This window comes from Rhopalosiphum maidis, chromosome 2, assembly GCF_003676215.2.
Source record: "Rhopalosiphum maidis isolate BTI-1 chromosome 2, ASM367621v3, whole genome shotgun sequence".
Classification (NCBI taxonomy): domain Eukaryota; kingdom Metazoa; phylum Arthropoda; class Insecta; order Hemiptera; family Aphididae; genus Rhopalosiphum; species Rhopalosiphum maidis.
This window is the reverse complement of record NC_040878.1, coordinates 44647358-44661303: the sequence shown is the minus strand read 5'-3', so window position 1 is coordinate 44661303 and position 13946 is coordinate 44647358. Positions and strand designations below refer to the sequence as shown.

Sequence of the window (13946 nt, the reverse complement as noted above, 5' to 3'; positions counted from 1 at the left end):
TGATTATGTTCTGTTGTGTTTTGTACTGTAGTCGTAGTGTGTATTTTTTAAATTTTCATTCTAAACGGGTTAATAGTGTTAAACTATTAATACAGTAATATCCTGTGATATGTAATAGAACAGAAAACATGTTACATTATTAAAATATCAGAAGTATAAATTATAAATTATAAAACTAAAATAAAGAAAAACAACATTGAGAATATGAAAACAAGTTGATATATTATATGTGATTACTGATTTTATGTGACATTGACAATGAAAATAAAAAACGAACAGACACACAATAACAATAATAATATTAAATTATAAAAATTAGTAATTAATAAATATACTTCATAATTTCTAATTTAATAATAGTATGCAATTCAAATAACAATACTATAGACTTAATGTTGAATATACATTTTTTTAAATATATTAATATAGATATTTTAATGCAAATGTATTATATATAAGTGTACTTGGGAGAATATAATTTTGGAAAATAGTTTTTTTTTTTTTTAAATACTAAACATGCAATTTTGCAAAATTTCTTATGGTGGTTATTTTTTGCAACACTAATAACGATCAATATACACAAATACAAACATTTCAGATGTTACATATTATATTATATCTATATAGGTACATTATCCACGCGTGCACATGCGTAAATCAGGACCTACCTACATAATTATCCCTACCAATCTCTAAAATGATATATATATATATATAATAGGTAATTACACATCATTGCCCGTCATTCAGCGTCGGTCCAACAGTTTTTTTGTACATAGGTACCGAAATCTGTGATACCTTTATTATTGACGAGCTGTACTACAACGACGACGACAAAAGACGACCGGGAAGCCGTCCGACTATACCCACTTCACTGACCTTTTCAGTTTTCATCATTATGTATAATAGAAAGCACTCGCTGGACTGTGAACGAGATCCCGACCCGTTCGACCCTCTTCATAGGTGAACTCGGCGGCGGGTGGTTTTATCTGCATCCCCCTTCGCGCCCCACCAACTACCTGTACACCACCGTCCACTGAGTACCGGGAAATGATCCACGTAACGACCACCCCACAAGCTCAACACTGTCTGCCATTATTCGATTATTTTCGTTCGGAGACCCGTGTGGTGCGCATGAGATCGCACAATACTGAATAGTTGCAGATTTACTGTAGGTAATGCTACAGCAGTATAGTGTTCGTTAGCAGTCCAGACCGCCGTTCACCATCCCGTGATGGACGTCCTCAGTCGCTGTCGAGAAAATTCCAATAAGATTTCATCTTACCAATTTCCCGGGTTACACGCTTTTGGAGTTTCAACTCACCACAACATTGGCCTGTGTAATATTACAAGTATGATATTTTCGATAACCGACATTTTTACCCCGTACAACCGCCTTTTGTTTGTTTGGTGTAGGATTGATCGTTGATGCATGTGTAATACGTTGTTTACCGCTAACCTTTCGTCGTCCTCAGGTCCTACATGATTAAGACACGAATACTGATCGCCGAGTGTAACATGATGACGCTTATCCGACGCTTCACTGGCTCAGGTCGTAGTTTTGCCTCGTCTACACGATATTCTTGTAAAAATCTATTTTAGGCGCACAAGAAATAATTGTCATGGCTCAAAGACACGCGTGTTTTGTTCCGATTGAAGAAATCCAGAACCAAAGAGGTTATGAGGTTTTATAGTTTCACTAAATCAGTACTGGAAGAAGAGAATAAGTAAGTTCGATCTCTGAGTAACATTTCAATGTAAGTATCATAATGTGTTGTTAAGTTCAATTTTTATTTTTATTTAGGAAGAGATAATATCATGGATATAATGTACACATTCTGCCATCAGATGATGATTACCTAACTATATCAAACTAACTGCATGGTACATAATCTAACTAAATACAACAGAAAAAATATGAATGTATCAAGAAATTTAGATTTAAAGGAATGGATAACTTAAGTACATTGTTTAGTATGTGTCTGAGCATATATAAATAGTAAGTGAATGAACTAACAAAAATGATTTTTTGACATTGGAACCTAGATAAAATTTCTGATGTATTAGTCAAAAAATTAAATAATTTATTATTATATATTTATATATAATGTATTATTAATTATAAATTAAAACATAATATATTGGATTAAAATATTAAGGGCAGCTTTTATGCTTTAATCATTTTTTTTTAACTCTTTATAGTTAAGATTAAAAAAATGTTGCTAAAAATATTATACATATTATTAATTAGAGATAGCTTTAAAATTAATTTTTATCTTATGAAAGTAGCACAAAAATGTAAACACAGTTAACATTTTATAAATCAAAAATTATAAACAAGGAAATGATGAAATGACATCGATTTGATTTATGTAGTTTCTGTGGTGTACTTTCCCAAACAAATATCTCACATTTTTTTAACAAATTAAGTTGGTATCTTCTACCAATTAATAATTAATTAAATATTTATTTTATACACATACTTTGTATTTTTTTTTTTTTTTTGTTAGAACTAATTTGAGAACTAAATATTGGATACTAATACTTATTCTTGAAATTTATCAATTGTTAAACAAAAGATAAGGATAGTAAATATTTGTGGCTGAAATTTGAATAATAATATCAATTTAATTCTTTAATTTATCGGTAGCTGGACGTTTTATCTGTTTGCCAAATGCAATAATACAATTAATAATAACAATTAACCTATCTAACGAATGATTTCAAAAATATACTTTTTATCTCTCTAAACTTGTTCGCTATTAAATCTAATTGTGGAATAGTAATTTTTATTTGACAATTGAAAAGGTAAAACTTTATATATTATACAAAACTTTAGGTTAAACATTTTACTATACTTTGTTAGTTATACATAATATTTACTTAAAAATTCTTTTTTTTCTTATAAATCTGAGAGAGGTATGTAAATCAAAATTTTCATAAGTATCACAAAGTATTGGGATCATTACACAGTCAACTAAAAAAATAGTAATAGTATACAGGTTTTATTAATAAGTAATAACATTTCAATATAATTAAAGATTAAATTACATTTTAAGTTTAAAGTGAATTTATTATAATAATAAAAATAATTTAAAGGATAAAGAAAACAATATTTAAATATTTTTCATACTAGAATATTAAATTAAGAAAATTATTTTTATAAATATCTGCTGGAAAAGTAACAGTTTAAATTATTAAAATGTTATTTTAAACTTAAATTATTATTGCTCATCAAAACAATTTTAATTTAATTTTATATATTGTCAAGATGATTAGTATCTACTATCTATTTAAAATGTTTAAAAGATTTAACTCCAAAATAACATTTTCATATATCTTTTGCTCATATTATTATAACAATGTATTCCTTATTATCAAATAGTTTGTTTTTAAATTATTCTTACATAGTTATTAATTTATGTTTCTGTGAATATGTATATAAATAGTATCATTAAGCGGCAAATTAAAAAAAAATTAGTTCTAAATTTAAATAAATATGTTCTTTTTTTACATAATATAATAAGAACACTACACTTTTACCTAAGTAATAATTTAAATTAACAAATTTTTTATATCAATGAGATTTAATAGGTTAGCATAACTAATAAAATAACATCAGAGTTTTGGTCTAATTTATTTTCTCTAAGTCTAGTTAATAATTGTGATTTTATTTTAATTGTAGAACACTTTAAATTTATTAAGATAATTTAAAGTTAGTTATATTAATATTTTGAATTAAATGCATATTATAAACGAATAACTTATATTTCTTATAATTTAAAAAGAAAAAAAAATGAAAAATTTCTAATATATTAATATACTATTTATCAAATAATGCCAAACTAAATTTTTTTTATAATAGTAATGCTGTCATTTATTTACATCCCTCATTATCATGGTTTATTTTAGTCAAAATACTTTTATATATTATATTGATATATATACTATTATTATGTATATAGTATATATTATAGCAGGTAAATTTTTATAATTTTATAGAAGGCATTAATAATAATTTTAAAGAATATAAATTAATACTATTCGATTAATTGTTATTATTGTTACTTATTAATTTATTTTTTTTTATAGAAAGATTTCAAATGGAAATATGAAGAAAGAAAAATAAATGAGCACGATGGATATTTTTTGAAGGAATATATTCTTAAGTTATGGATCAGCAATATTCAAGGTTACCAAAAAGTATTTATCTATGATGCAGGGTATTTAAAACCAGAAAAAAAAACATTTTTATTCATTAAAATTTGCTTAGAAAGCATTTGGACAAAAATATTAACAAAGTTTATACCTATTAGTTATTTTTTATAAGTTAAAATTAATTTTTCTTTTTTTGGTAAATTACGTAATAAATATTGCTTATATTTAACTAACAGTCAATTGTAATATGCATATTGTCATAATAAATCATTAAAAATTATGGACATTGAATACCATAAATTATGATATGTCCTCATTTTGGTCATCAATACTTGAATCCTCATCGTCTGAAATATTTTTTGTAACAGATAAAAATGTTTTGATAATTTTACATTTTGTTTGATTGCAATCACATGGGTTTGGATGTGTCTCGTGTAAAGAGTCTAACATTTCTAGGTTGATACTGTAATGCCTTGAGTTTGGACTGTTGCGATTAAATTGTACATTAAACATTACAGCATCACCTTCTTCTACTTCTATTTGTGTCGGCAGTACTATGATGGTCTGTTTCCAATGTGTTATTGGCGATGAAGGCGAAGTGCTCAGGGTGGTACCGGTAGTTGGGAATTGTACATCGAACCAAAAACACACTCCCTGGTAAATTCCGCTCTTCTCGACAATGGTTAAATATCGTTGTGCTGCGATATTATCAAGTTGTTGTGGTTGACAATTCTGAAGGTTCAATTCTACAATGGGACTGACATTTTGAGCGAGCATGTTCTCAACTTGAATACTCATGATTTTTGGTCTATTCAGGTATAAACTACGTAGAGCTTGTGCGAAAGATCTCATTTTAACACCACAGACATTGTCCCACTCCGAATAGAGATCTGGTAATGCACACGGAGACGCATAGAGTGTACAATGAGACGGGAACATCAGGCCATCTGGTTTTAAGAATTTGTCTCGCGCCACGATAACGCTGTCCAACATGCTCTCGTGCAACATGTAAAATCCCATCCATTCAGAAACAATAATGTCTACCTGATAGGGCAGAGTGACGTCCTCCACTTTGCCGTAGACCACCTGTAAACGGAAGTGCGATTAGAACAGTCTTTAGCATCGTATTACGCGGCCCGGAAGCGCAGTCTCGTTATTCATTACTCATAACACAATTAATATATTACTATGATATTATTATTTAACATATATGTACACACTTCGATGGTATCTGAAAAATGGTTTTCGGCCACTAGCTGTCGGGCCATCTCGGCCATCTTGCTGGCTTCGACCGCGAATACCTTAGTCGCTCCTGCCTGGGCGCAGAATATGGACAGTATCCCGGTGCCCGCTCCCACGTCCAACACGATTTTACCCTCGAACACCGAGCGGCTAGATAGGATAGCATTTTTGTACGTCTCGGTCCTAGCCGAGTCCTGTATCATTAATTTATGGACCTGAAACGCACACGACATTCACTGAGAACATTCCAATAAATTCTACGGGGGACCGCCGGCGGTGGTTTAAATTTACCTCCAGGTCGCCATAGCTCGAAAAATAGGCATCCGCGTCCGGATCGGTATCGGTCATGGTAGAATCGTTGTGTTTGAAAATCTGCGCGCGTGATATTTATAACCTGTAAAATTTGGTAATTGGGTTAAGGTAAACAGGTAGTCTTATCTCGGCCGCTGCGCTATCAGCGTTCGGCAATCACGCAGATCGCGATATACCACAATCGCTATCAGGTAGTACGGACTACGGACACGGATAGAAAATTTCGGCTGCGACAATTAGAAGATTTTATTTTTAATTTTTCGCGACCTTTTAATAAGACAATAAGAAAAAAATAATATTGCGACCAACACATATTATGGCTTTCAATTTATTCAATCGATCCGCAAGCAAAGTGATCAGAAATGCGATCGTGCCGTCATCGACGACGTAAGTAAAGATACACATAATATGTGTATGAGTGTATGGTATGTATATATTATGTACATACTATGCACTTGACTGAAATAAGTATTTTAGAACATTTTGTGTTACCAATTAAGTTTAACATAGAATTTGCGTTTGTAAAAAAGGGCTACGAGAGGGTTGTTCACTGGCGCTGTCCGATCGGCTAAAGAAGACAAGGGATTAGAACAAATTTATGTCAAAAAAGAATCACTCTTACTGGACACTAATAATGTCATTGGAAAGACGGCCAACACAAGTGTTCAAAATTACATCGAAGTCGATAACAAAGTATGTCACTTAGTTACACAAAAAATGGTAGAATTTAAAATCGGTACATGTATAATTTATTAATTTATTAACTAAGTTATCCAGCGATTGAGTACTTGGGTTTTTATGTGCATATCAAATCACAAAAAAAAATATTTCTTAAGTTGGAATTACATTGGTTTTTCATTGGTCGACCCAGCACTATGGTATCAGTCTACCGAGTTTTAAAATTTCTAACGTTTAATTACAGTTACTGTACAGTTTAATAATTTGATTCGATTTTATTTTCTACTTATAATGTTTGTACTAATTTATCATTGTTATATCAAAATAAAATTAGGACTACTAAAATCAGGTCTATATTTTAAGCGACCCACTGGAATTTTTTTGTAGCTTGCCGTCTCTGGGCTTGGGTTGATCGACAAATATTTTCCTTTAATGTTTATCTACAAAGCTTATGATGCACTTACCGATGTAGAACCAGTGTAATACTAGTTATAGAAACAAAATAAATTTATCTTTTACATTTAGCTAGTTGCGAAATTCAATTAAAAAAATTAATTAGAGGTGTTAATCACATTGCTGGTTAAAACATAAATGTGTAAAACTCCTATATATAAATAAAATAAAATATCCACTTATAAAGAATTTTAATGTTGGTAGCATATAACTAATAATACATACAATTATTGTTTTAAATTTTTAGTACTTAAGTATATTTTAAAATTATTTACCTTATTAAAAACAAAATTTATTCCCAGAGATATATAATTTTTATCCTGTTAAGAAAAATAGAAGTACATATTTTAAAGTAGGTAATATAAATTATAATTTATTAAAAATATGATTTATGAATGTTGACTTATGTTATATTATTATAAAATATAAAATTAAATGTTTTTCTCTAGACTTAAAAATTACTGAACCGTCTTCAGTTAAAATAATATCAATTAATTACTTGACAAGGAGTTTTTTAACCCATATAGGGTGGTGGTTCACACATAAACTTAATTTCAACTAATAAAAATTAAATTTTTTTGTTTATTTATATAATTGCTATTGGTTACAGATAATAAAATAGTTATTATGATAGAATATTAATTTTTTGTATTACATTATAATAATTTGTAATAAATTATGGTTAATAAAGCTATTCTATATAAATATAAAATTAAATAAAAGTTATATTATATAAGTGGCAAAGTTTATGGTTGACATTTATCTAATAAAACAATATTCAATCAATTTTGACAAAAGACAATTAAAAATATTTTAGCAGAAGCAAAATAAGTGATAGATTATAATAGACTAAATTTTGCACATATATTATTTTAGATCTCACACAGGTTGTTTGAGTATTAGAATTGAAGTGACAGATAACGGCTATTATATATTATAAAACCATAAAAAGCAGTGATGAAGGCAAGGTATGGCTGAAAAACTTGAAGAACAAAAAATAGGTTTACTCACTGTTAATAATAATAAAATTATAACTGCATATTTGTTTATTTCTGCTTGTAATTGGTAAGAAAAAAGTTGCTTTTTACTATCCGCTGCAGGTGGGCATATCAGTTTTATTTATCCCTGGGACAGTATAGAATAATGCTTGGCAAGAAAACAGCGAATTAATTATAAAATAATTGAGATAGAATATTTAAAACTAAAATATAAAGTTATAAAATTTAAAATTGTATATTATGTACTCACTCAGGACACCTGTGCTGCTTTACCTTCTACTAAGTTGACAAAACTATATAATAATAATGGCTAGTGCTTAATGAATTGGAAAGACCAATAACAGGTTTGCTAATCTTTATTATCTTAATAAGATTTTTTGTTGACAACATACATACATGTTAACCTAAATCATAGGGGCACCCACAGTATTGTGATTTGTGTTAGTGTTAGATCATTTTAAACTAATTTATATAATACTAATTTATGTCTTCTATAATATTATAACTATACTTTATACATTTTACTAATATAATAATATGTTCTTATTGTGATAAAAATTTAATTAATAATTTGTCATAAATCAAAAAGATGCCTGTCTTAAAACATCAATAATGTAATAATGTCTGTTTTGTGGAAATTCAATATATTTTTGTTTATTATTACATGAATTAAAATGTCCATATTAATAATTATTGCTTATTATTAATCACAATTAAATATGCAATGAATTATTAACATTTTTGTTATTATAAGGTATTTTATATTTAATTATATTATACAAGATTATTAACCTAAAACTGTTAGGTAACTTACTAAATGCGCATGGCATATTTTTATAAAATGTATATTTCTCTGTAAATTCCAAAAATATTGTTAGTTTTATTAGATTTTATTACATCAAAATCAAACATTTTATCAAATTATAGTAATTATACTAATTACATTTTCTTTATCTTGATGATTAAATTTAAATTTTGTTTATTTTGAATATTATAGTAAGAATTTATAATCAATGATGATATTAGTTAAAATAAAATAATTTTTATTTGGTTTTATTAAATATTTTTATTTTTTTTTAAAATCATTTTTAAGTAAATTTATTATTTATTAGTTATAACTGAATACCAAAACTTCTTTGAGGTGAAGTTAAAAATTACTGAAAAAGTAAGTTAAATTCATGTTAATTTTTTTATTAAATTGATTTTCTAATTAAATCTTAATTAATGTTTAGAATAAAGTATTATTAATTTTCTTTTAGGGTTTATTTTGACTAAAATCTGATAAATTTAATTTTAAAGACTAAATACATAACCTTTGATCAACCATTATTATTTTTATTATGAAGTACTTTTCGAAGAAATAATTTGTTCTCACAAATATATTGTAATATTTATTATATATTATTAGTGTGACAACTGAATTAAAAAATTATTTGAAATTTCTCTTAAAATATTACGAAATTTTAATTTTGATAAATATTGCTTTTTTTTGTGAGGATTTATCTAAAATTCAATAAATTGATAATAGTATTCTACCATACATTTAACCTAGGTTGAAACAAAAGCACATTTGCAATTAAGATATCAATTAGTCTGTTATTATTATTTTCAAACTATTGTCTTAGAAACCAAAAAAATATATTTTATCTCGATGAACTTAATATTTTATACAATAATTTTGTTGAAATTGATTTTAATGTAAATCAAAATGGTGTATTATATTTATGGTGTTTTAAATTATAATAAGTAAGTAAGTACTAAACAACTAAGTTTTATAAGAAGTCATAGGTAATTTGTATCTTTGCTAGCAGTTTTGTCTTAAACCTAGTTGCATCTTTAACTGTATATTGTAAAAGTATTAATAACTATTGATCTTATAATTTAACAGACAAAATAAGAGTAATATTGGTCATATATTGTTTTTCCTATTACTATTATTTCACTAAAATAATCATAAATAAAAAAAACTGGTATACCTAAATAATATTTTTTGAAATATGCATTTATTAATTCTTAGTATATACCTATATATATTTAATAATTTGCTTAGGTTAAAAACATTTTTAAATATATTTTCTATAAACTAAAACTTAAGTAGAATAATAATTTTAATAATAAATTATATAATTACACACACACAAAAAAAAAAAATTAAATGTAAATAATTTTTTATAATTATGTTCTTGTTCTTATAATGATAAGAATAAACAATAAAACTAAAAGCACACTATTAAAACTGGTGAACGAAAATTTACTATGTCGTACGTGTGTAAGATGGAGAGAACAGCTGCTGCGGGTGAGACGTTCTCTTAATCTTTTGTCAGTGACATATTATATTTATATATATATATATTTTATATATATTTATATTATAATATTTGTTCACGTAAATATTAAACAGCTATAATTTGAAGATTTTAATTAAACATAAACTATTACTTTTAATATAAAATATAAGTATTAAGATCAATGTATCCATTTTCTAATTATGTTTAATTATTTAAAAAAAAAAAAATTTATTTAATTAATATTTATATTATATCAGTTTTGTAGTAAAGTATTATTTGTATGTTAAATTATTATGTAATTTTCTTGTGTCTCATTTTAGTAATAATAGTTTGTATGGGCTAAAAATAATTAATTTTAAATTTTAGGTTCTCAGTAAAATTTTCAACATCCACATGTTTGTCATTTTTTGAATTTTCTTATTATTTAGGTAGATTTGAGTTCTGTGACCGGTGTACCTGAAGAACATGTTAAAACTCGTCTAGTAAAAATCAGTAAAGCTACCAAAAATGTCATGCAATCCGGTACCGACAACACTCATAATTGGGTGATGGAATTTGATAACAGAGAACGTTGGGAAAATCCATTAATGGGTTGGACATCGACGTAAGTTCATCTTTTTTAATACGATATTATTAATACACAAACATAATGAGATGGGTTATATTTTTAGTGGTGATCCGTTGTCAAACATGAAGATTGAGTTTGTTGAAAAAGCTGATGCCATCAATTTTTGTGAGAAAAACGGATGGAAATGGTATTTAGAAGCTGAGTCCAAGACCAGGCCAATAAGATCAAAGTCTTATGCAAACAACTTCTCATGGAATAAACGTACAAGAACTTCTACTAAGTAAACACACACACAGTATTTGTGTAATAATAGTTAAAGCGATGCCTGTAAAAAAAAATATATATATTTAATTTTCAATCTAAAACCTGTTACTATAGTGTAAATTAGACACACCGTTTTTTATAGGGTAATAAAATTCAATACTCATTTGTTGAAATTTGTGTCAATTTTTTTTTATTTTTTATTTTATTTTAACAAAAAAATCAATATTATACAAAATGTCAAAACGTAATATATCAAACTTAACTGTCTAACAGTTGAAAATATTGAAAATACAAGAACAAATATATGACAAAAGGATTCTTATAATAATAATAATAATAACCATAATAATAGTTGTTTGATTGAATAAGTCATTCCAAAAGTACAACATCAATAATCTCGATAGTACTGTTATCATGAAACACGTGAAAATAATATTATTTTATACGTATTAATTAGTAATTGTATTTGTACATACGTAAAACTATATTAATATAATAATATCTTGAAGACTTGAACGACTACCTCAAACCAGCAAGAGTGCAGTTATAATAAGTTTGTTAATTTAAAAAACTAAACTAGCAATAAAAAAAAGGTTTCTTAAAAAAAACCTACCTAGGTATATAATAATATTGCTATGCATACTCTGGTATTCACAATAAAAATGTGATAACACTTTTCAAAAATTAGGTAATAGGTACTTACACCGTATCTACAACATTACAATGTGAGTGTATAGTTAGATTATTAATTATCATACTTGTTAAGTTTCAAACACTTTTTATTTTTATTTCAAGTACATTTCAACTACTTTTAGAATAAAGCATTTCAAATCCACGTTTTTATGTTTCGTATTTAAATACAAATAAATACGTAAAATATTAAATTCACGAGGATTTAATGCATTTAGCATTAAGAAATTCTACGGAATATCATAGGTATACTTACAAAACGTAGAAGTAGAATAACGCTAATGATAAGTTAATAATTCCAAGTAGGTATATTCAAATACCCTAGTGAAATAATTTAAAAAAGTATTTTAACAAGTATGTTAATCATTAAATTTGTTATTATGACGATTACGCAATACGTACGCAGTATCACGTTGAAATTAATGAAAAAATAGAATCTATGTAGCTAAAATCGAGGCACAGTGGTAAGGTCTAGGCACTATATGTGTGTATAATGTACAATTTATAGATAGTATAATATAATATTAGTAACAGTATATTATTATAATATTAAAGTCTACACATATCATGTTATTAATAATAATTCTAACAAGTCACACGCTATATGAAGCTCTTCTATTCAGTTGAAGGTAGTACGCGACCGAAAAACACATATATTATATAATACCGTATTGTCGGCCGACCCATTTTTGAAAAAAAAAATACATATCGCAATTCACGAACAGTAAACATATAAATAATAATAATAACAACGCGGCGGGTACGAACTTTTGCGGTGTGGTGGAGTGTGCGTGTGTGTGTGTGTGGTAACCGTGGGCATGACGATATTAAATTTTATTAATATTCTTTTACTTACTGTTATTACTATTATAATATTATAATATATTATACTCGGTATATAATGTTCATTTTACCATAATAATTTTGACATCCGCAAAAAGGATGAATCTGGTCGCAGGAGGGGTCACCTATTATATACGTTAGTCATTAATTTTTGTTGTACCGTTATTGTATATAATATATTTGTTGTTATTACGGCGATCGCGCCGCACAGGTGCTGCGACTAAAAAACGCGCACGTCGTCGGACGAACGAGCCGAGTTACGCGTGTTCATAATAATTTATGCATACCTACGTACACGGTGACGACGGCGTCTTGCTGTGGTCGTGTCGCCGCGCGTATCACGACGACGATATCAACAAAAAAATAAATAAATAACAAAGCAGGGAAAAGGCGTTTGACGAAATAGAATTCTGTGTTTTTTATACGAACGGCGAATAAATATCTACGGTTTTTCAAATAAAAATAAAACGTCAACCACCGTCGTCCGCCAAGTCCGACAATCGTGCGCCTACCGTATTCGCGGTATTGCACGCAACAACGTTACATCGCCTACGATTTATTATATTACATTATAAAACACGATGATGGATTACAAATATTAAAGTGTTGTACTGTGTGTTATTGCCGTGCGCTACACGACGGGCCCGCGCGCCGGTTCTGTATTATAATATTATTATTATTATTATTATGTTATATTGTTGTGTATCAAAGTCTTTTGGATTTATGTTTACAAAAAAAAAAAAAATTTCCCGTAATATCATACAATAATACCCCGTTATACAGGTATATAATAGTATCGTATAATGCACCTATATATGTTTGCTAACAACCGATATGTTAATTTAGAATATCTCTTTGCAGGAGATTGAAAATTAGTCTATATCATTATATTATGCGTATTATATACGATATCAAAAAGAAATGAAGAATAAGTCGACCAAAAAGTTTCAGCGGACTTTTGAAAAGAACATCTCCCAAAAACTCGTTTGGGGGGGGGGAGGAGGTAAAGGCCTAAACGTTATTATAATATAATAATATATATATATTAATTTTAATTATTTTCATTACACTGAATCACATTACGATCAAAACTAATATTATTGTAATAACTTATATAGGCATTACGCGCGTGTTGTTTATTATTCATATCGACGTTATGAGAATCTGATGAGATATTGTTTACGATTCAACTTCGTACACCGCGGATTTTGTAATTTTTTTTCAATTTTTTTTCGATTTTATTTTTTTTTTTTCTCGATACGTTCGTCGAACATTCCCTCTCGTTCTCTATAAATAGTTATTTCCCGTAAATCACAATTGAAAATGAAAAAAAAAACAACCAAAAAACCTTAAAATTACAACGCAGACAACACAACATCGATATTATTAATTAATATAATTATAATTATACATAGGTAATTTGATATTATTATTATTATTATTATTATTATA

The 13946-nt window shown here is 27.3% G+C and overlaps 2 protein-coding genes and 1 long non-coding RNA gene across 3 annotated transcripts; 2 read left to right on the top strand and 1 right to left on the bottom strand.

Annotated features, from left to right (window-relative positions):
- Positions 1–833: 833 nt before the first annotated feature.
- On the top strand, positions 834–4225 carry LOC113553839. The gene is made up of 4 exons (XR_003405216.1): positions 834–1352; positions 1417–1727; positions 1805–1999; positions 4093–4225. It is a non-coding gene; the product is annotated as an uncharacterized LOC113553839 (long non-coding RNA).
- An 89-nt stretch (positions 4226–4314) lies between these two features.
- Positions 4315–5826, bottom strand: LOC113553837 (probable protein arginine N-methyltransferase 6). Its single transcript, XM_026957380.1, has 3 exons — positions 5692–5826; positions 5379–5615; positions 4315–5244 (listed from the first exon to the last, which is right to left on the bottom strand). The coding sequence occupies exons 1-3, from the start codon at positions 5746–5748 to the stop codon at positions 4459–4461; spliced, it is 1080 nt and encodes a 359-aa protein (XP_026813181.1). The 5' UTR covers positions 5749–5826; the 3' UTR covers positions 4315–4458.
- A 68-nt stretch (positions 5827–5894) lies between these two features.
- LOC113553838 (NADH dehydrogenase [ubiquinone] iron-sulfur protein 4, mitochondrial-like) lies at positions 5895–11144 on the top strand. Its single transcript, XM_026957381.1, has 4 exons — positions 5895–6099; positions 6243–6405; positions 10558–10733; positions 10801–11144. Exons 1-4 carry the CDS (start codon positions 6029–6031, stop codon positions 10979–10981), a joined length of 591 nt encoding a protein of 196 aa, XP_026813182.1. The 5' UTR covers positions 5895–6028; the 3' UTR covers positions 10982–11144.
- Positions 11145–13946: the final 2802 nt, after the last annotated feature.